This window comes from Armigeres subalbatus, chromosome 1 (assembly GCF_024139115.2).
Source record: "Armigeres subalbatus isolate Guangzhou_Male chromosome 1, GZ_Asu_2, whole genome shotgun sequence".
NCBI lineage: Eukaryota > Metazoa > Arthropoda > Insecta > Diptera > Culicidae > Armigeres > Armigeres subalbatus.
The window spans coordinates 27,199,779-27,223,070 of record NC_085139.1 but is presented as its reverse complement, the minus strand read 5'-3'; the positions used below and the strand labels follow the sequence as shown (position 1 = coordinate 27,223,070).

At 39.9% G+C, this 23,292-nt stretch overlaps 1 protein-coding gene across 1 annotated transcript in view; it reads left to right on the top strand.

The window, feature by feature from the left end:
* Positions 1–23,292, top strand: part of LOC134222974 (intermembrane lipid transfer protein VPS13B) — a 67,728-nt gene that overhangs the window by 43,722 nt on the left and 714 nt on the right. Inside the window, exon 9 of the mRNA XM_062702119.1 lies at positions 21,485–23,242. Coding sequence (XP_062558103.1) covers positions 21,485–23,242 — 1,758 coding nt within the window. The remainder of the gene's footprint in view (positions 1–21,484; positions 23,243–23,292) is intronic.

Below are 23,292 nucleotides of genomic sequence, written 5' to 3'. Positions count from 1 at the left end.
CCTTTTTGCTATACAGTGAACTCTCCCTTACTCGGTATTGAAAGGACCATCGAGTTAGGGAGGTATCAAGATAGAGAACCCATTTATATTTGGCGGAATACCGTTTGGCCGAGTAGATAAAAATTGTTTCTTTGTTAAGTGAAGTGAGAAGTGAGATGTTCGAAGTGAACAGTGAACAGTGAGAACTGAGAAGTGAGGAATGAGATGTTCGAAATAAGTACAGAATAGTAAGAAGTGAGTACTGGAAAACGAAAGTGAGTTTTAGTAGTGAGATATGTGCAGTAACATGTGAGAAATGAGAAGTGAATGGTGAAAAGTGAGATGTGATAGTGGCGAAGTGAGAAGGAGGATGTGAGTAGTGAGATAAACAGAAGCAAGGAGTGAGAAGCGAGATGTTGAATAGTGAGAAGTGAGTGGAGAGATATGAGACAAAAACAAAAACAGAAGAAAGAAGAAGAAAAACCCTGATTAATCCACCTAGATGCCTTTCTACACCTTTGCTACCGAATCCGCCTTCTCATTGCCATATATTAGGCAATGGGATGGGAACCATACAAAGGTAATTTTGAATGATCTTTCGACCAAATCACGCATCTGCTATCTCATAGTTGTGAGAAAGTAAGATGCGTGCTAATCTGGTTTCATCGACCGGAGTGCCTCGATAGAACTAAAACTATCCGAGAAGATGAAATAATGGTCTACGGGCTGATCGGAAATTATCCCTAAAGCAAAGTTAATCGCTCCCAGCTCAGCAACCTCAACCGAACACGTTTCTTGAAGTTTTCGGAAGGTGGTTGAGTTTACGTTGAAAACGCCCAAATCAGTGGATCCGTTAATGCGAGAACCATCAATGAAATATCTGTATTATTACAATTGACTTTTTTTTGTGGTTACAAATTAAGTTTTATTACGTCATTCTATATACAGTTATTTTCAAATGTAGTTCAAACGTTTTCAAAATTAATCTAAGTGTAATTGGAACATTAAAGCGTTTACATCAATTCTACCGTTACACTCGTTAACAAAGCCGATGTATTTTACAAGCAAGCAGAGAATCTCGCGCAGCTCTTCCAATTCCTGGCAAAACAGGGCTCGCGAGGTCCTCGAATGACAATCTCCTCCAACCATTCGTGTAGCCGGCTAGCCTCTGCTGTAGGACCGTCCATGCCGCGCCGACACAAGTACAGCTACAGAACTTGTGCTGGAGCGTTTCACGTGCCTGTATGTCGCAGTGTTGGCAGTTCTCGTCCGCCACCCGTTGCATCACGTGCAGAAGTTTCCGATGTTTGATTTTCCTATTCACCAACAGGTAAGCTGTACTCTTTCGTTCCACCTTTGGCAGTTCGGTTTGCTGGACGAAGTGGCGGTGGATCAGATCGGCGGAGGGGTTTTGTTGGATATGGTGAGGAATTTGGGATACATTTGATAGGATTGATTTTAGGTCAGGATTGTCTATAGAAATTGCGGGGCGAGGAATTGCGTGGAATAGAAGGGATTTATAATAAGGAATGGAGTCGATCTCTTCCAAGTGTCTGTTGGTGGCCAGACTACGACTTTTGCATGCCAAAACATGCAAATTTAAGCCGCCGTGCTCCTTCTTGCGTACCAGCTGCATAATGGGAACGCGCGCAGGTATTTCTTCTCCACAGAACGTCCCCATCGTTGCTGTTATTTTCGCTATGTCGACACCAAGCGGAGGCAGTACAGACGAAAGGTATCACATTCGCGATGTGACAAACGTATTCAGCAAAATCGCCCTCTGGTGAAGAGTCCGTCTGCGCAAAGACTACATTTGCTGTGAAAACTTGCCCGCCAGTGCATCCCAGTTGACTGTAGTTATCAGCCTAATCGAGTTGGCGAAGGTAACACCCAGAATTTTGAGTACGTTAGCTGTTTGTAGCCACTGGGTACAAATTTTGTTACCTTCGAAAACGCCAACGTTCACTGCAACCGTTTTCCGCAAATTCAATTTTGCGCCGGCGGCAAGCCCAAGGCGACGAAATATTTCATTCATCGCTTCTATTTGCCACGATGACGTCACAACCACGCTGATATCGTCGACGTAGGCAACGAGTGGATCATCCCCACACACTTGCTCAAGCCTACACACCAGTGGATGAAGATAGAGCACGAACAGATACATGGACAACGGGTCGCCTTGTCGCACCGACCGTGTGATCTCAAACGATCGAGAGAGGTGCCCATTGATAAGCAGCCGGGATGTGGACCAACTGGCTATGCTCGAGAGAAGAGAGATGAGTTCCTCGTTGAACCCAAGCAACCGCATGGTTTCGAAAAGGAACGAATTACGCACCCGATCGAAAGCGTTCTCCAAATCGAAGCTAATGAGCTTACCAGCGCACAGTGATTCCACTCCATACAAAAGTTGGCAAAAACCTCTAACAGGTTCCTAAATGATCTTTTTTTGATTTATTTACTTAACTTTGGGTCTAATAGACTTTGCTGGATCATTTGTTAGGTCCTGGCATGTTTTTAGGAGTGGAGAAAATGAGGGGAGGTTACGTACACCTGTGTTTCGAATACTAGCAGCGGAGGGCGATTTTCATCCAAAATGGTCAACTTTGACAAGCTGTAACTTTGTTCCCCGATGACCGATTAAGCTGAAATTTTGGCAGTGAACTACAAATATGTTGAAATTGTTATACTAGTCAAAAAATTACACTCCAGTTTAAATTGTTCAAATTAACAGCAGTTTTCATAAGAAAATTATTAAAAGCTTTTTAGTGGAATATCTGCACTTTTCAGGAGACGAGCTACTACTATCCCATTTAATTCCACCACTTGTTTGTAATTTTTCAGATACGTATTTTGACCTCAACAGTAAGGCCGTTTTCAGTGTCTCGCACTAACTCGTCTCATGGCAGTTAGCAGTTTTTATTTTTGATATGCTGACCAATTCAAATGACTCATTCCACAATTATTATTACTATTTGCACTTAGTGTCTCTACATGCAAGTTGATAACATTTCAATCAATTGTTTTCCAGATATTTCCAAAACAATACTTCTATTATTTTGATTGATTTGATTTTTTAGTGGTTCAAAATATTTGATGTTTAGTTATTTTAGTTTAGCTTTTAGGTATACTGTCGTTATACGCATATAGCCAACATGAGACAAATATGCGTATAACGGCAATATAGATAAAGGGTATAAAGCATAAGATAATGATGTTTAGAATTATATAACTTATGGATGTTTATTATGTAAGTTGTAAGTTATGTAAGGTAATGTAAGTTGTTATGTAAGTTGTACTGAGAAAAAAAAGAGTTCCCTTAAATTTTTCTAATTACTGACCCACCAGATTGAATATTTTCCCTGAAATTTAATTGTATTCGTTAAAATTATTAGGTGTTTTTATATGAATTCTCGCAAGGTTTTCTCCCAGAAAAATATTGGAAGGATTTTACAAACGAATTCCTTAAGAAATTTCTAATGGAATATCCGAAGAAATTTCTAAAAGAATTCTTAGAGGAATTCTCGAGGGATTGCTCGGATGAGTTTTCAAAGGAATATCTGAAAAAAATGGATTTTAAAAAGATTTTCCTAAAACAATATCCATAGGTGTTCCCGAAGGAATTCCTTCAGAAATTTTCATTAGGTATTTCGGAAGGAATTTCCAAAGGTATTCAAGAATTCGTGAAGGAATTTCCGAACGGAATTTCCAAAATAAATTAGGTGAGAATTTTTGACATTCTTAAATTTCTGGAAAAATTTCTTTGGACATGCCTTCAAGATTTTTTTTCCAGGCATTTCTTCAGAAAATCCTCAAGAAATTACTTAGAAGATATATCATAAATTCCTTTGGATATTCTTCTAGATATTCTTTTGAAAATTCAAAGAAGGAATTATAAGAAATTCACAAATTCTTTTATGAATTTCTTCAGAAATACTTTTAGAAAATCCTTCGGAATTCCTTCAGACATACCTACGGAAATTTAATTAAAAATACTTTCGGAAGTATTTGAGGAAACACTTTAGAAGAAATCCTACCAAATTTTCTTTGGTAATACTGCTGGAATCGCTCTAGCAAAAGTTTCTCAAAAAAGCCCTTCGGAAAATCTGAGAAGAAATTCCTTGAATTTCCTCAAAGTTTCCCGGAAGCAACTTCATCAAGGAAGTCTTTCGAAAGTTCTTTTATGGCCATTCGTCCGAATTTCTTTAGTAAATTTTCCAAAAAATCTTTTAGACCTTCGGAGATTCCTTCTGGATAATCTTTTGATCATTCATTCGGGAATCTCTTCAGAAAATCATTAGGAAACTCTTCTAGAAATCTTTCGGTTATTTCATGAGGAAATTCCATCGAAAATTTCTTCAGAAATTTCATTCAAAATTCCTGCTGGAAATGCTTTGGGATTTCTGTCAGTAACTTCTCCGAAAATTTCTTTAGGATTTCCTATCTCATTTTTTATTAATTTTCCGGAAGAATTTTTTCAACTAAATTTTCCGGAGTAATTTCTGCAGATATTTCGAAAGAAATTAAAACTTTGAGCCAAAAATATTTAAAATATCGGGATTGCAGTCCTTCCAACATCATATGGCATCGGATATTCTCAAGTATTCATTGGGAATTTTTATTTACCTTGCTTCAAAATTTTTGATCCAGGTGATATTTTATGAATTTACCTAAATGTTCGCTCGTTAAATCTTCCAGACATTTTTTCGCAAAAAATACCCAGGAATTGATTCGATTAGTCATCCAGCATACCTTCAAAAATTCCTACAGAAATTCTATCATAAAATTTTCTAAGTAATTCATCGGAAATTTGTCCAGTGACTCATTACAAAATTCCTCAAAGAATTTCTTCGAAAATCTTTCGCAAGAAACTCTAGAAATACCCTCAGAAATTCCTTTGAAAATACCACTTAAGAATTTTCTTCCAGAAGGTCTTTTAGCAATACTTTCAGAAATTCCTCCAGGTCTTCTTCTTATTGGTATTACATCCCTCACTAAATCATTGTTGCCTCGCAGCTTAATGTTCATTGAGTACTTCTAAAGTTATTAGGTTTTGTGCTCAGATCAAAAAACTCCAATGATTAGCGACCATCTTAATTACAGGTGCAATGAGCAGTACACCATCAAGGGTCTGTTCACAAATTACGTAACGCTTTTGGGGGGAGGGGGGAGGTCCAACTTGCGTTATACTTTGTTACACTAAAAGGTGGGGGAGGGGGTGGGTACTACAAAATGTTACGCATAACGCGAATAAAAATTTATTTGAATGTCTTTTTTTAAATCACTGATTGAAGTAATTGCTGTTTATCGTTATCGAACATTAGTCATTATCGAAATCAAGCATGCTGACATAGCGGGACTGATATGCGTAAAAACACCAAGCGAATATTGTATTTCTCGACACCACAGTTCCGCTAATCTATGTAATTGATTATGATCGCAAATTCTGTTTTCGTTTCTACTAGCTGCATTCTTGAAATCCTTGATTTTTGATCATGTGCCGTCACTAACAGTGTTTAGAAAATACCAAAACCCAAATGCCTCAGCAAGGAAAAAAAATTTGCCTTTAAAATTTTCACAGTTACGCGTTACATGGAGAGGGAGGGGGTACCCAAAATGTTACTTTTTGTTACGAGGGGGAGGGAGGGGGTCAAAAACTCGGATTTTTGCGTTACGTTATTTGTGAACAGACCCCAAGTGTACTAAATGTTTTACTGTACATGCTTCCTCTGCATCAAATTGTACAATTAGAAGCTGAAAAGAGTGCTTTAAGGAACAGAAGATCCAAAAACCTCTTAGGGGGTGACCTTAAGGGTCATCTTAGCATTCTAAAAAACTTCAGTATAAACTCCCTAGTACTAAACAATGAAGACTGAATGGAGAAAAAGTACAATTTCAATCGACTGTTCAAAGTAATTGATCCTGGGCGCAATACATGGTTAAATGGAGGACCGAAACTTCGCTCAGGATCAATTACGTTTTATACAGGCGGTTCAAAACTGAACAACCAAGTGGGAGCAGGAGCTACTGGCCCTGAGATAGACATATCGATTCCCATGGGAAGTTGGCCATCCCTATACCCAGCGGAAGTTCACACAATTCTAGAGTGTTCTGTAATATGTTTGCGTAGAAATTACAGACACTCACATATATGCATAATGTCCGACAGCCAAGCAGTTTTTAATGCTCTAAAGTCGGCAACATGCACTTCAAAACAAGTTTGGGAATGCATTCAGTCCCTCCAAAAACTGTCTTGTCGCAACCAAGTCAATCTATATTGGATTCCAGGACACTGTGGAATAGATGGTAACGAAAAAGCCGATATGCTGGTGAGAGGTCTCGAGACTCGGATCATCAAGTCGGTTTACAGGACCGGAACATTTTTGCAGCTTGTCAACTTCTTCTCTTAGTATGGACCTGAAAGTATGGGAATCTATGAAAATAAAAACCAATTTTAGGAACACAACCAATGCCAGGCAATCGAAACGCTTTTTCACTAAAAATGTTTCCATGACTCGCAACATTTTAGAATTATTTATAAGAGACCTAAGCACTTTTACGGATCTCATTATAGGTCATTGTCCGAGCCGATATCATTTGAAGCTTATAGGGAAACTTCAAAAAGAGCTATATCGCTTTTGTTACATAGAAAAAGACGATTCGGAGCATCTGTTATGTCGTTGTTCGGCAATTTTTTGATCAAGCTGAAAGTTCTAATTAACGAATATACATGAGGTGTCGGACCTTTTGTATTAATGTCTTTTGGCCGAATGATTGAAAAACATATCTTAGATTGTGAGTAAAGACAAATGAGTAATGGAAAGTACGTAGTGAGAATTACATAAAGTGTAAAGCGAGAAGTGAGGAATGAGACATTTTCACATCTCATAATTGGAAGTGAGAAGTGAAGTGACAAGTGAGAAGTGAGAAGTGAAAAATGAAAAGTGAACAGTGACAAGTGCGAAGTGAGGAGGGAAAAAGAAGAATTAAAAATTGTGATATTTTTCCTTATTATTCTTCTTCCTTATTCCTTCTACCTCTTTCTCTGTTTCTTATTCCTTCTTCCTTCCTTCTTCTCCTTTTTCTTCCTTCCTTTTTGCCTTTCTCGTATACAAAGTATACGTAAAGGCTATATGTTCGCTCCAAAAATGAACTTTTTATAGGAGGCCCGGAGACCCATAGTGTTATATACCAATCGACTCAGTTCGACGAATTGAGGTGATGTCTGTGTGTGTGTGTGTGTGTGTGTGTGTGTGTGTGTGTGTGTGTGTGTGTGTGTGTGTGTGTGTGTGTGTGTGTGTGTGTGTGTGTGTGTGTGTGTGTGTGTGTGTGTGTGTGTGTGTGTGTGTGTGTGTGTGTGTGTGTGTGTGTGTGTATGTGTGTGTGTCTGTGCGCACCCACCCAAAACAAATGTCACTCATTTTTCAGGCACTTATCCTTAACCGATTTACTCGCAACACATTGCATTCAACGCAGAATACTCTCCCATTGTTTCCTATTGAAAATTGGCCAAATCGGACTATGGGCTCAAGAGTATTGGCCAAAATACTATTTTCATAATGCACGAGAAAGGCACCATCACCGCCAGGTGGATTAATCAGGGTTTTTCTTTCTCCATCTTTCTTTTTTCTTTTTCCAACTTCTTTTTTTCCTTTTTCCCTTTTTTCATCTTCCTTCTTCCTTTATCCTTCTTCTTTTTTATTTCTTCCTTCTTCTTTTCCCTCCTTTTTTCCTTCCTTCTTTTCCTTTCTTCTTTCATTTTCCTACCGCTTCCTTGTTCTTTACTTCCATCATATACTTCCTTCATCTTTCTTTCTTATTTCTTCTAGCATATTTCTTCTTCCTCTACCCTTCTTCAATTTTCCTTCCTTCACGTTTCTTTTCCTTCTTTCATCTTCTTTCATATTTTTTCCTTATTTCTTAATCTTTTTACTTCTCCCTTCTGCCATTAGCTTACTTCCTTCTTCCTCTTTCTTCTATCATCTTCCTCTTTCTTCTATTTTCTTCCTTCTTCCTTCTTTCTTCTCTTATCCTCCTTCTTTCTTCACTTCTAGACATTACGCTTCTCACTTTCCAATTATCATCTCACTTCTCACCCCTTCTGCTGTTTTCCTCACTACACTCTCTTACTTCTCATTTCTAAACTATCACAACTCACGTCTCACCACTTGCGTCTAACTTTCCATATCTCTTTCTCCATTACTTACTTCATACAAATCATTTATCACTTCTCATTACTCATTTTTCTCAACTCGTACTCACATCATGACTTCTAAGTTCTCATGTTCACTATTCACTTCTCGCTTCACTTAATAAAGAAACTAATTTCAACTATTCGGTCAAACGGTGTTCGGCAAAGTTACCCTTTGGGCATTCCTTGGAAAGCCATTCCGTAACTTAATAGAATGTTCGAATAAAATTTCTTTTTTAAAACAAGGTTTTTAGAGAAAAATCTAGAGAGTTTTGAGAGATTCGCCTGTTCTCCGGGCCCTCATTCATTAGAAAACCTTTGGTTTATACTTGCTCGTTGGTGTTATGAAAAGGTAAACGATTCGAAAACATAAATATGATAAAATTTCGTTTTCGTTTTCGTATTTTGAGCCGAACACTTTTGAAAAAATATTCTGTTGAAAAAAAAACAAATTTTTAAAGTAATTCTAGAGAAACTGTCAATCTCAAAATACATTATCATGTATTTTTAAGATGTTTCATCACAACAGAAAATATAAATTAAAAACTTGGTGGTGTTTTTTTTATTTCGATCAGTGTATTCTTCACAATTGAAGGTCAAGGTAATATGGGTTTTCAATTTACCCGATTGCACCAGGGTAAGTGGAAAAACTACTCCTTAAAAGTCGAAACCACTTTTACAAATTTCAAGAAATTGATTGCAATAATGCATAGTAGGGTGGTTCAAAAAATCGATTTTGCTCCACAACGCCCATTCCATTGTGACTCATGTTCTGGATGACCTCCGAAAATTTTATCTGATTTGGGTAAAAGCAAGAGCATAATTGATTCTTTCAACTTTGCGCGGATAGTATCCATATAGCCAAATTTCCCATATCATGAGAAAATCAATAAAATTTTCGGCATCAAATTGTTTTCCACACGAGTCACAGATCAATTATATTCGAGAGCAACCTGATTCCTGAATATAACACATGGTTTACAGTTCCTGTTTGAGTGATAAAACTGCCTACTTTTCCATACCATGGAAGTTGCATAAAATCCATTATGCAATTCATTTGGGTGCTATAATGAAATTACAACATCAGAACAGTAGTTACATGACTACATTTTGCTGCATAAGCTTGGGTATGTGTTCAAATAGTGTATTCTCTGCGTCGCGTTATAAATGAAATAGTTTGATAAACATGACGTCAAATATTTTCCAAGGACAATTCATTTTATCGCTTCGCTGTTTGTCGAGCTATGCTAATTGGGAAGATAAAATAGAACCCAATTGTTCTATAGAAATATTATATGGCAAGAATGATCTTGTGAAGTAAATTAGACTGTATAAATTTGGTACAGGTTTATCATATTAAAGCCCGTTTTTCGTTATTGAAATAAATAGCGTGTGTAACACGTTGCAAAACTCGATTTTTTCAGCACTCGTAGTATTTATCCAATTCGGCAAGCCTCGTTGGATAAACATACAACTCGTGCTGAATAAATCATCTTTTTGCAACTAGTTGCACAAACTAATATTTTTAACACGTTTTATAGAATAAATGCTTATTTGTATATTCCTATGAAAATCTTATTCAGGCACATCGCGCAGAACCTGTTTACATTCACCTTATTGAAGTATTGGTGGCTGAGCCTTACTTGTTGTTCACATTCTAATAAACGTGATTGTATCGAGATCGGTTTAACATAACTGATCGAAAACAGGCTATTTTTCACTACATACCTTTTAGTTCACCCACACATACACAAATACACATTTACAAACACTGGTATGTGCCAAAAACACACGATCAGACCGATTCAACTACTCGAGCTGCGTCGAATTGTATTTGAGTTTGTATACCACAACACTTCTAACGGAAAATAGGTTCTGGTGTCAAATGAGAACCTTTCAGTAAAACTTAGTTATAGAAACGGCTAAACATCGAATCCAATGACCGGGCGCAGATTTGCGCAAGTCGTCAATGTGATATCCTAAAACTAGGCAAAAAATGCTACAAAATGATATAGTGAACGACCATTTTAGCCCTTTCCTTTCTAGTTAAAAATCAAATTGAATTTTATTATTAATTTCCATATATTTTCTATGAGACAAGAAAAAACACATCAAAACAGCTCAACTTAGAAAGATCCTGGTAATCTCATTTTTCATCCAATATTTTTGAAATTTTTTCTGATGATTCTCGAAGTATTATATAGACCTGTGCGCCGCCGCGCCGCGCCGCCGCCGCCGGTGGTTTTACTCACGCCGCCGCCGCCGGCGATTTTGGGTCGGCGCGCCGCCGATCATAATTTTGCCACGCCGATGACTAATCGCAATAAAAAAATCAATTAACTTGAGTCGAGTCGAGTAAAATAAGAGACACTGAAGATGGCCTTACAGAGACGAAATACGTATTTGTAAGACAATACAACGTGGTGGAATTGATTGGAATAGTACTAAACTCGTGTTATGATTGTTGTTGTTAGTTAGTTGTTAGAATGTTGTTCAGGTGGAACTCGTCAGAATTCAATTTCAAATCTACCTCAAGTGATGGTGCCTCTAAGACAGTGACAAACATTGGATAATGAATTAATTGGTTGATTAGTTGTGAATTAGAATTAGGCTGTATCTAGTAGATTTAATCTGCTAAGTAGAATAATACAAAAAATGTTGAAATGGTCTTTGGAATTCGTCTAAGCCAAAACCTCATTTAGTCGGGCACCTAAATCTGTAGGCAGTGTTGTCCTACACTCTGTACAAACAATTTTGCTCTATGATTTTTCTCCATCCAAACGATTTTACAATCTTAACTAAGTAAGTGCAACTAATAGAAGGCTATTTGAATTTTCTAAATGTCCATCGTTTGATGGAGTAAAATCAAAGAGCAGAATTTCTTGCACAGAGTGTAAGACAACACTGCCTGTAGGTAACTCGCAAATTGTGTTTGTTGTGGCACATAAGCTTTTGTGAAGGCTTGAATACATCCCTAAAGCGCCAAAACCACTTGGTATATTTCCTAGTAAATTCCTCCAGATATTCCTCCGAAAAGTTTCAATAAAAAATTACTTCATGTATTCTTCCGAAAATGTCTTTCAAAATTTCTCCGAAAATTCTTTCAGAAATTCCATTACGGATTTCTTCAAAAAATCCTTCAGGAATTTCTTCAGGAAATTCCATATGGAATGCATACAGAAAAAATTGTTTCAGTAATTTCTACGAAAAATGTTGTTAAGAGTTCCTTAGGAGAATCGATAAGGGATTCCTTCGGAAGTTTCTTCAGCGATTCCTCCGGATATTTCTTAATAAATTTCTCAAGAAATTCCATTTGGAGTTTCTTCAAGAACTGTTCAGCAACTCTTCAATTTTTTAAAGGAATACCTCCTCATGAATTTCTTCAGCAATTATTCTATGAATTCTTCAAATAAATTCTTCCAGAGATTGCATAAGGGATTTCTTCCAAATTTTCCTAAGGAATTTCTTCAGAGCTTCTTCCAGCAATTTCTTTCTTCGAGAATTCTTCTAGAACTTCTTGCAGGAATTCCATTGAAAATGCCTCCATGGGTTTTTTACGAAATTCTTTCAGTAATACCTTCGGATTTTTTCAGTGTTAGTTGTTCAATTTATTTATTCAATTTTTTCAAAAATTCAATAAGCAACTCCACCGAAAACAATTTCATTATCTAATTAATTTTCAATGGATTTCCTGGAATAAATCTAAGAAGGAATCCGGGAGGCTTTTCGAAGAAATTTTTAAGGAAACCCCTGGTGAAATATCCAAAAGAATTCTTGGTGGAGTTTTTTTTTAGATTATTCTAGGAAATTTTTTTGAGGAGCTCTTAAATGAATTTTTGGAGAAGTTTTTGAAGAAATTCCTGGATGGTTTTGTGCAGGAATTTCGAAATATATTTCCGAAAGCATTTTTAAAAGAGAGCCTGAATGGATTTTCGAAAATAATTCCCGTTTGAACTACTTTATGAGATTTTGAAAGTATTTCTGAACAACTTCCCACAAACCACGTAGGCCGAATTTTCACATTTTCAAACCCACCCCCCTTTCCCCCCTAGTAGATATTTCTAAAACCCCTTCCCCACCCCCTTGAAGTATACGTAGACTTTTTCAAATTTAACAAAATGTCATAAGTGATTGAAAAAAAATTGGAAATCAGCCACGTTTTCAGCAATTCAGATATACAAATTTCAAACCTAACAAAATAAAACTGAATAAAATCCAACTCAATATCAATTAAAAATTTAAAACGAAATCAAAATCAATCCTCTGTCCATAGCTCGTGAAACCAAATCTCGAAGCCAATTAATTTAATTTCTGTTGGATTTGATTCCTCCTAGATGTGTGCGCCACCGCCACCGGCACTTGCATAGGCGCGCCACTGCTTAAAATCTGTCACGCATCTGAATTATAATTCTGCATGCCGGTTCAAATTTGTAGAAAACCCAATAATTTTCAGAATTTCGAGTTGAAATTCCGAGAACGTCAAGTCTACATTCCAAAAAGTTTGTCGTAGAAATTCCGTAGAATTTCCCGATTGATAACCTTCAAAGTTTCCAGGTAATACTCCAAAGAACTCTATTTCCGATATTTCTCTAATTCCGATATTTTTCTTGAAAATTCCATTCCGTTGAAATCTCAAGAATTTTTTCTAAATTCCAAAAGTTTTTCCGTTAAAGCGTCGAGTAATTTTCACTGAAAATTTTGAATTATTTCCCGTTGAAACCATGCTAAAGGTTTCCTACGATATTTTGACATTTCTCTTGCAAAGTAGAAGAAATTAAAAAAAAATCCTATGGACATTCCAAAGAGTTTTCCAGATAATTTTCGGTGGAAATTATGGAGGATTTCAGTTGAATTTGTGGTGAATTTATCGTAAAAAAATAGAATAAATTTTCATGAAAATTACTAATGCTTTCTTACAAGAATTGCAATATTTTTTTTTGTGAAAACTCAAAGAGTTTTTGGTGGGAAATTAAAATAATTTCTCGTGAAAGTTTTCAAAAATTTCTTTTTCCATCGATAATTCCAAAGAATTTTCATTAGAACTGCCGAAGAAATTGCCGTTAAATTTCGAATAATTTCGCTTATATGTACAGGGGTTAGACAAAAAGGTTGAGATAGGCAAAAAATGTCGAAGTTCAAATCAGCATAACTTTGCGTAGAATGATCTGATATTTTATCAAACTGGGACCATTGGACGCGAAAAATTTCTAGTATATTGGCCCTATGCAAAACCTCTGATTGGCCCTTGGTCACCGGTGGTATTCCGGGTTTTCCGAGAGTATGTTAAAAATGCATTTTTTCTGCTGCTTGTTATTTCATATGACGTTTGCTGCCGTCAAGTTTTATATTTTCCCCAGAAACTAGAACTAATATGCTGACCAATGCTGGCTGCAGATTGAAAATCCGTTAGGTATTCGCAGAGATATGGCCATTTTCGTGAAAACGATACGGGATTGGCCATACACCCTGAACAAATGTCACTTTCGCAGAACTTCCGAAACCTGTTACAAATTGGCCAAAGAGTCTTATAGTCCTCACAATATATCTCTAATAAAGATCCTATATTCATCGCATGGTTCCAGATGGTGCCAAAACCGGCCCCTCCTGGAAAGCCCATGGAACCTGCTATAAGGGTGGCAGTGGACACTATCATACTGGAAATGTTTCTGTAATCATCGTCTCGCAAATCCATGAAGTCAGATACTCATATTTGCATTATTCCGATCTGTTATCATTTCATCATGTTCCCGGTACCGTTTTTACGGAAATGGCCGTATCTCTGTGTAGTTTAGATGGATTCTCGATCTACAGCCACCATTGGCCGGCATATTAGTTCTAGTTTTCGGAGAAAGCATAAAACATGATGAAAGTTAACGTCACATAAAATGACAAGCAGTGGAAAAAATGCATCTTGAACATACCCTCGGAAAACCCGGAACATTTCCGGTGGCCAAGGACCAATCTCAGGTTTTGCAGGGGGAAAATATACTAGAAGAGTGTGCGCTTCTGATGGTCCTGGTTTTATCAAATTCGGATTATTATACGTAAAGTTATTCTGATTTGAATTTCGACTTATTTTTACCTATCTCAACCTTTTTGTCTAACCCCTGTATGTCCAAAGAATTCCTCGCGAAAATTCCAAGAATTTCAGAAATTAAGGAAAATTTCCCGGGGACTTCCCAGAAAATATTCGGTGGAAATTCTGAAGAATTTCTCACAGAAATTTTGGAGAATTCCCCTTGAAAGTTCCAAAGAATGTCTTTTGGAAATTCCAAAGACTTCTTCTTGGATATTCCAAAATGCTTCCTTTGTAAATTCTAAAGAATTTTTCATCGAAGTGCGATATAATTCCCCGTGGAAATTCTAAAGAATCACTTGTAGTTTCTAAAGAAGTTCCTGCCGAAAATCAAAAGATATTTTAGTAGAATCTACAATGTAATCAAATTAATCCAAGCCCCTCTCCCTCTCCCTTAAGAGTCTACGTGGTTTATGGACGACCCCTAAAGGAATTTCTGAAGGAACATTTGAAGGAATTTCCGGAGGAATTTATGAAGAAATTTTCATAATTTTCAGAGGAAATGCCTACTGGTATTTCTGAAGTCATTCCTAAAATTCTCCAGGATTTTTTTTTGTAATTCTCCAAAAAATCCTATGGAGATTCGTCCAGGAATTCCCTCGTATATTACCTCAAGAAGTTCTACAAAAACTTCTCCGAAAACGAATTCCAGAAAGTCTTTCGAAAATTCTCTCAACTATCTCCGGAAATTTCTCTCAGGAATTATTTCGGAAAAAGTTCCTTCAGAAATTTGTTTAAGAAAACCTTGGGAAATCGTTAAGTTGTTTTCGCGAAAATTTCTCAAGAAATTCTTCTAAGAACTTTTTTGGAATTAGTTGAAAAGTTCTAGGGCGAAATTTCCTTAATAATTCCTGAACAAGTTCCTGAAGGAATATCCGTAGAAGTCCCTGCAGATTTTTTTTTTCAAAGTGACTCCTGTAGAAACTTCTGAAAGTCTTAGATATCTCCGAAAAATCCTTTGGACATTCTGTCAAGACTTCGTTCAGAAATTCGGATATACCTTCTGAAAATCCTTCTTTTTGAAATATCTACAGAGAATGTTGTAGGAGTTCCTCAGGAAATTGTTTCAAAATTCAAAATCTCTAAAAACTCCTTCAGAAATTCATTAACGGATTACTTCGGAAATTTCTGTCAGCTTCGGAATTTTGCTTTGGAATTTCTTTGAAAATCAATTTGATATTCCTTCGGAAATTTTTATTTAGTAATTCCTCTAGGAGTTTCTTAGCAAGTTCCTTGACAATAATTGTTCTTGAAATTCCCATATGTATTCTTCCAAAACTACTTTAAGCAATTTAATATAGAATTTCTCAGGGTAATCCTTTGAAAATTCCTCCAGAAAATTCTTTGGTAACTTCATGACGCTACCTACAGACACTGACAAAACTAGCTCTGTACACATCGTTGATTCGTCCAGTCGTCCTGTACGGCCATGAATCATGGATGTTAAAAGATGCAGATTATCAAATTCTCAAAGTGTTTGAGTTGAAAATACTGTGCTCAATACTGTGGTGGAAAATGGTAAATGGAGCAGACGAATGAATGAACCACGAGTTAAACCAAGTATACAAAAATGCAGACTTAGGCAGGTTGATAAACTAAGGCAGATTACAGTGGGTTGGACATGTAGTGCGTATGCAGGAAGAGAGACCAGCAAAAGAACTTGCAGAGAACCTGGAACAGGACGTTGACTCTGGGGTGTGCAATCGAGGAGGATGCAGAAGCAGCCGCTGATGCATTTTGGAAATACTGTTAGGAATTCCTTCGAAAAGTCTGTGGGGATTTGCTCAAAATTTTCTTAAAAGGTTCCTACTACACTTTCCAACACTACTTCAGGAATTTTCTCGGAAAGTCCCTTAGAAAATTCTCTTAGGAATTCCATCAGAAAACAGTTCATTCTTTAAAAAAATTCAGAATGAATTCCTGCAGGAATATTTTATGTTTTACTAAAGGAATTTCCCAAAGAGAACCTGAATGGATTATTCTTTCTGAAATAGAAAAATTCTACAGACATTGTCATAGGATTTTACGAAGGAATTCCTAATGAAATTTACTGAGAAATGCCTGTAGAAGTTAAAAAAATCATAGTTTCCTCCAGAAATTCTTTCAGAAACTTCACCAAGAGCTTTGTTGGCATATTTAGGCAAATTTCAGGAAAATTTTAGATTTTTTCTGAAACTTAGTTATTTTGAGATCAAAACGACTGAAATGTATCTAAATCCTAAATTGGAAATAACTTTTGAAAAAAGTTATTACCAATTTGTTCTATGACACCGAAATCTAATTCTTAACACTTTGGGGTCACGAAAAAAATATTGTTAAAATTTGATTAATCAAAATCAAAGAGTAACAAAATAGTGGTAATTCAAATAACATTTTGAAATTAGGTATTGATTAGTATCACCGGCAATTGACTATTTTGAATGTTCTGTTTGATGATCAGCAAACGCAGAATATTGCAATTTTATTCCACTGAAGTCGGTTTTTATGCGGCGATTCCGCGTTAATCCAAAAATCCACGGTAAAATTGATTTTTTCAGCCATTGATTTTTTCATCCACGCCGGTTCACGCCGCCGCCGCCGCCGCCGATAAAAGTCAACGGCGCGCCGCCGTGACGCCGCCGCCGCCGGGGCAAAAGTGACCACCACGCCGCCGCCGCCGATGATATGACCGGCGCACAGGTCTAGTATTATAGAAGTCGGAAAATATGAAATAATTGTGATACCAGAAAAAAAATTATTTTGGGTTTTTGCCATCGCGAAATCACTGTGCGTCGGCACCGGGGGATTGTTTGGATGCGCTCGCCCTGATAGTAGACAGAAATTCTGCTGTTTGTATCTCCTCCATGCACGCTTCGTTCAGTGGGTCGTCCGGTGGGATAACACGTTCGCAAGCGAAATCGTCCCCGTTGTTGGCATTGCCGTCATTTTCTGCTGTTTCTTCTGAGTAGAGGCTCGAGAAAAAATCAAACAGATTTGCCTCGATCGCTTGAGGCTCGACGATGATTTCGTCTTCTCCCGTCTGTTGCTGCGTGATCGTGGTTTTCTTCCTCGTTCTATCCCCCAGTTGGAAGATTGACATTGGCTCCCCTGCCAGTGCGTCTCGTTGATACGCATGAACATATGGGAGAAATTACGCTGCAGTGCCAACATTTCTCCTTTAAGTCGGTTGATGGTGGTTATGGTTTGTGGCTGCAGATAGTAGCCGTCGTATGCTAGCCGTAGTTGCGCAAAAAAAATGGTGGTGGTGCGCGTCGTGGAATTCCTCGAAGACGGTTCGAGATTTCCACTAGAAAAAGAAATTGATTTTAGGCTTAGCGTACGACAGCCACCATTCCATCCACGACCAGTAGTTTCTGCGCTGACGAGTCCAATATTGCCACTTATACTGGAACTCGGCAACGTTTTCTTCGGTTAAAAGATGCGGTCGTAGGGCTCAGAAACCGCGCCCGGGTCCAGGTCCCAGTGGGGGAAGACAGAGTCTGAGCGTTAGCGCTTTGTGATCTGTAAAACAACAGACGTGCGTGTAGGTCGACTGCAGTTTGCCGCGAAGACCACCGCGCACACAGATCCGATCGAGTCGAGATGGCGCGTTTCGACAGACATAGGTAAAACTGGAATCACGTGGACTTCTTCTTCCACACATCATGTAGCTGCAGCTGCTGTACAGCTGTTTTGAGGGACGGACTGGCTGGTACTGGTGACGGGCTGTTTTAAGGGACGCACTGGTGTTCGGGCTGGACGAATCGCACGCACGCAGCACGAAATTGAAATCGCCAGCTACGATGACGTTCTCGGTGTAGTGGCGGAAATAATAGGCAAGCGTTCCATTGAAGAACTCCTCTCTAGCAGCGCGCTGAGCAGTGCCGGAGGTAGCGTAGACGTTGCAGATCGTTGTGTCGCGCACTCGCAGCGCGATTAGTCGGCTGTCCAGGCTCTTCTCCACGTGAGTAACATGGATGTGCTCCTTCACCGCAACAGCTGTGCCTCTCCTCGTGAGGTCCACATTCGTGAAAACGACAAAGCCAGGAAAGGAAAGCTGTTCATTCTCGACTTCCTGCAGACACACGATATCGAGGTTTTGGCTGCTTATGAAAGTTCGGAGTGCGTTTAGTTTTGTGGGGTTCGTGATCGTGCCGATGTTGATGGATGCGAGGTTGTATGACGTGAGAGCCATTTATGGAAGAAAGTTCACATCCTGCTCGTCGTCACCGTGTCGTGGCATCGCGGTTTCTTGCCGGGCGGGCTTCCTCGGCTTCGGCTGCTTCTCGTCGATGTGGACGAATCGTCCGTGTCGTTGTCGGCGGTTCGGTCTTTCGATCGCAACGCGTTTGCTGACTTTTTGAATATATCAACCAAGACCACTTTAGCGGTCTGTGGTTGTGTGCGCAACGACGACGATGTGCTGCGCGCGTTTTGTGTTTGAAACGGGTTGGGAGACACCGTTCGTGCAAGTGGCGCAGTCGGCTGGCTTGCAGTTGGGTTTATTGAACCAGACGGTTCGGTCTGCCTCGACGGCTGTGGCAACTCGGGGAAAGCCTCCAGCGATGCTAGTGGTGGAGCGACAGAATGCTGACCGACCGGTTTGGCGCTCGGGGGTTTTGCACCGTTCGCCTTCTTCGGTGGTTGTCGTGGCCCAGTTTGCTTCGCCACGTTCGCATAGAGCTGTGGACTAGCAGTTTTTTGTTCTGGACACACAATATGGCAGTATGCGCTTGCTCTTTGCAGTATTTACAAGAGACGATCTGTCCCTTGTAAACAATGTAGGCCTATTGTCCATTGATCATGACCCACGAATCGATGTTCCGATGGACTAGCATTCGTGCCGACCAAATGCCGAGCGTTATTTCACCGAACTCGAATTTATCTCTCCATGTTAGCTCTCGCAGCGAAAACACTTCACCGAACGCACTCAAAAATTGAACTAGCATTAGCTAGCAACAAAAATCAGCTAGCAACGTTCCATTAAGCAACCAAACATTAGGCGTGTTAGATGTCGACGTTGACGCTATATCTAGGGCCGCAACAAAACTCAAGTCGTCTTATAATCCAGGACCAGACGGTATTCCGTCTGCTTTCCTCAAAAAACAAATTTCTTGTTTGCTTGACCCTCTTCATTTGTCACTGTCTAGTAGAATATTTCCATCTTGCTGGAAAATCGCTCACATGTTCCCGGTGCACAAGAAAGGTAGCAAACGCAACGTAGACAATTACCGAGGAATCACGTCATTAAGCGCCGTTTCTAAGCTGTTCGAACTCGTTGTCATGGAACCATTACATTCGCACTGCAAGCAACATCTCAGCCCCGACCAACACGGCTTTACCGCCGGTCGTTCTACCACTAGCAATTTGCTATGCCTTACTTCGTACATCACCAACAGCATGCTCAGAAGGATGCAAACCGATGTTATCTACACCGATCTGTCTGCCGCATTTGACAAGTTGAACCATGCTATCGCTGTTGCCAAACTCGACAGGTACGGCATCGGTAGTGATTTATTGTGCTGGTTCCGCTCATACTTGACTGGCCGACAACTGATGGTGACTTTAGATGACTGCGAATCGAATAGTTTCCAAGCAACATCTGGAATACCGCAAGGAAGCCATCTAGGGCCACTAATATTCCTGCTCTACTTCAATGACGTCCATCTAGTCATCGAAAGCCCTCGACTGTCGTACGCTGACGATTTGAAAATGTTTCTCCAAATTAGTTCAACTACTGACTGTCTTAATTTACAACGGCAGGTCACTCATTTTGCTAGCTGGTTTTCTCTAAACCGTATGGTCGTAAACCCAGCCAAGTGCTCCGTCATAACGTTCACTCCAAAGAAGCAACCGATAATTTTCGACTACAACCTACTTGACACGACACTCGAACGCACGAATCACATCAAGGACCTTGGTGTAGTCCTGGACTCAGAGCTAACATTTAAGCAGCACATCTCGTACGCTGTCGATAAAGCTTCTAGGACATTGGGACTAATATTTAGGAATGCCAAGATTTTTTCCGACATTTATTGCTTGAAAGCCATCTACTGTTCTCTTGTGCGTTCTATCCTATAGTACTCTGCTGTGCAGTTTGGAGCCCAGCGTACAACAATGGCGCCGAACGTATCGAATCGGTCCAACGTCGGTTCCTGCGATTTGCACTTCGGAAGTTGGAGGGATCCGTTTTACCTACCGAGCTATGAGTGCCGATGCCAGTTTATCGATCTGGAACTTCTTCGTGCTAGGAGAGATACCAACCGGGCGATGACGATCGCCAATATACTACAGGGACGAATCGACTGCGAAGGTATTCTGGAGCAGATAGATTTGAATGTTCGACCAAGGACACTCCGCAATAGCGGAATGCTTAGACCACCACTGCAAAGGACGAATTACGGACTACATGGGACAATCGGTGGCTTGCAACGCGTATTCAACAGAGTTGCAACATTGTTTGACTTCCATTTATCGCGTAATATGTTACATCGCAGGTTTTTGTCTTTTTTAACACACCTAGATAGCAATTTTACTACTGTGACTTTTTTTGAATTGATTGTGATTTCTAAATGTACTTAATATTTTAAGACCATCATTGGGGCCACACAGAGCCTGTTGATGTTGTAAACAAATAAACAAATACACTTTCACATTAGAGGAACGTGAGTATTTAGAATTTCTGGCGGCTATACACATTCTACATCAGCAACTGTACTGATCAAGTGTAAGCTATTTGCCAGTCGGTTGTCAATCTCAGACCCGACCGCATTGCGTAGGCAAGAGCACGCAACTCATGTGGAAGGGTTGGCTTGAGAAATGAGTTGCGAGTGATTTGACTATGCGTCCAATTTGGGAATCTCGAGCTCATTCAGTAGCCGCTAGGCTGCGAAAGCCGGCGGAGGTCCTTCGTAGCTTAGTTGGTTAAACCACCAGTCTAGCGTACTGTAGGGTCATGGGTTCGAGTCCCATCGAAGGGAAAGTGGTTACCTCCAATACATTTTCCAAATCAATATCTTCCACATAATGTACATATTCACATATGAGTTTTCAAAAAATTGTAAAAAAAGCCTTTCAAGCTTTCAACCTTTTGTTATTCAAACCTTAGCCTCGATATTAACCTTATCAGCCTTATGAGTTTTCCGTCTTGTGTGATTCAGTCTTAGGTGGAGGTACCGATATAATATATTAGGTATTGATAAGTGGAACGATCTGTTGTCAACTACAATTAAATCATTAACCCAACCTTCTTCCTATTTCAGGATCTGGAATTCTCCGCTAAAGACATTCGCACTCGACTGCTAAATCCAGCAGCACTCCCAGCTGACCAAGACCCAGATCTGCAGCAGAAACCAACACCCAAACAACCATCTTCCCCGAGCGTGATCAGCTTCGATCAGCCGCTTCGAACCAAGCGAATTTCGTTCCGAGGGTTCTTCAAATCTCTGAATCTAACCTTATTCAAAGATCAGGAGAGCAAATGTTGCACCAAGGTGGACCTGATCTCGTGCAATTTCGATCGAGTCGGCATCGAGATGAACACTGGTGGCGAGGGCAGCAAGGCTTTGGTGCAATTCGTTGCCATTCAGGTGGACAATGAATTGCATAGCACTGGAGAGTATGACTTCCCGGTTATCCTGTGCAGTGAAGATCACGAGGCCAAACAAGCAAAACCTGTGGTGATTCCAAATCAGTATAAGTTGGAAGACTGCTTGGAAGAACTGGCTGCCAATGCTCTTTGCTCGATCTATGCCGAAATGGATGCTGAAAGTTGGACAAACGTGGAAGGTTTGCGTTTCAAGATCAACCCTATCAGGGCATACATTGAGGACACCTACGTGAACATCCTGCTCGATTACTTAATGGAGTGTCTCCCGGTCAACTTACTTTTCCAGCCAGAAGTACCAACCGAACGTATAAAGTGTGCCTCCGGACAGGTTCTTATTCCAAAGCTAGTCACTCAACAATCCTCCTATCTGGCCGATCCGATCAAGTTCCGCTATATTCGAATCGAACCGCTGCATGTGCTTCTTTCCGTCCATACCTGCATGCGACTGTATATAGCGTTGGATCATAGTCCATTGGACTTTTCCGCTTTCGAGCGGAATCACGTCCGATCCCTTCCGATACGATTCGGAAACTCTTTAGGAATGCACTACTTGTCGGGGGCTATCTTCGGTGGAGGTTGGGTCATTGGATCGTTGGAAATTCTGGGAAGCCCCAGTGGACTAGCTCGATCGGTCACCAGTGGTCTGCGCGACTTCGTGTCGCTCCCGGTGCAGGGACTGTTTCGAGGTCCGTGGGGATTCTTAGTCGGTTTGACGCAAGGGTCCACCTCCCTGGTGAGAAATATTACAGCGGGAACGGTGAATTCGGTTACTAAGCTGGCGACATCGGTGGCTAGGAATTTGGATAGATTAACACTGGATTCTGAACATGTACAGAGGACGGATGCCTTGAGAAGGCGACGACCTCAGGGTATGACGGAAGGATTCACGCAGGGTTTGACGGGGTTGGGCATCAGTATACTTGGAGCTGTTGGTGGGTTGGCTCATCACCCGCTGCAGGCAAGAAGTCCAATGGATGTTGTCACTGGAGTAGGAAAAGGTATTGTGGGAGCATTCACAAAACCGATTAGTGGTGCTGCTGAGCTGCTGGCCCTCACGGGTCAAGGAATGCTACACAGTGTTGGATATAATACGATGCCTACGCCGAAATACTTCCAGCAACCGCTTCAGCGCTTGGAACCGATTCCATATAAGGCACTGTGGGATCCACAAACACTTTCCGATGGATCGCTCATGTTCACTATTCATGCCACGTTTGCCGGTCGGAGCCAGTACAAGTTGGTTGTGGTCGGAATCTACCTGAGAACATTTGTGCTCCTGGATGTGGAAAACAGTCAGCTGTTAGAAGTGTTAGACCTGAACACGGTGTATCCAAGCGTGGATTCGATGGACCCAACACAAGTGCTATTAAGGATAAGACCCGAGCTACCGCCTCCTCCTACGGATTATATGGTAAATGTCCTTTATTGTAAAACTATTGTCGTTGTTTATTAGAAAATCAC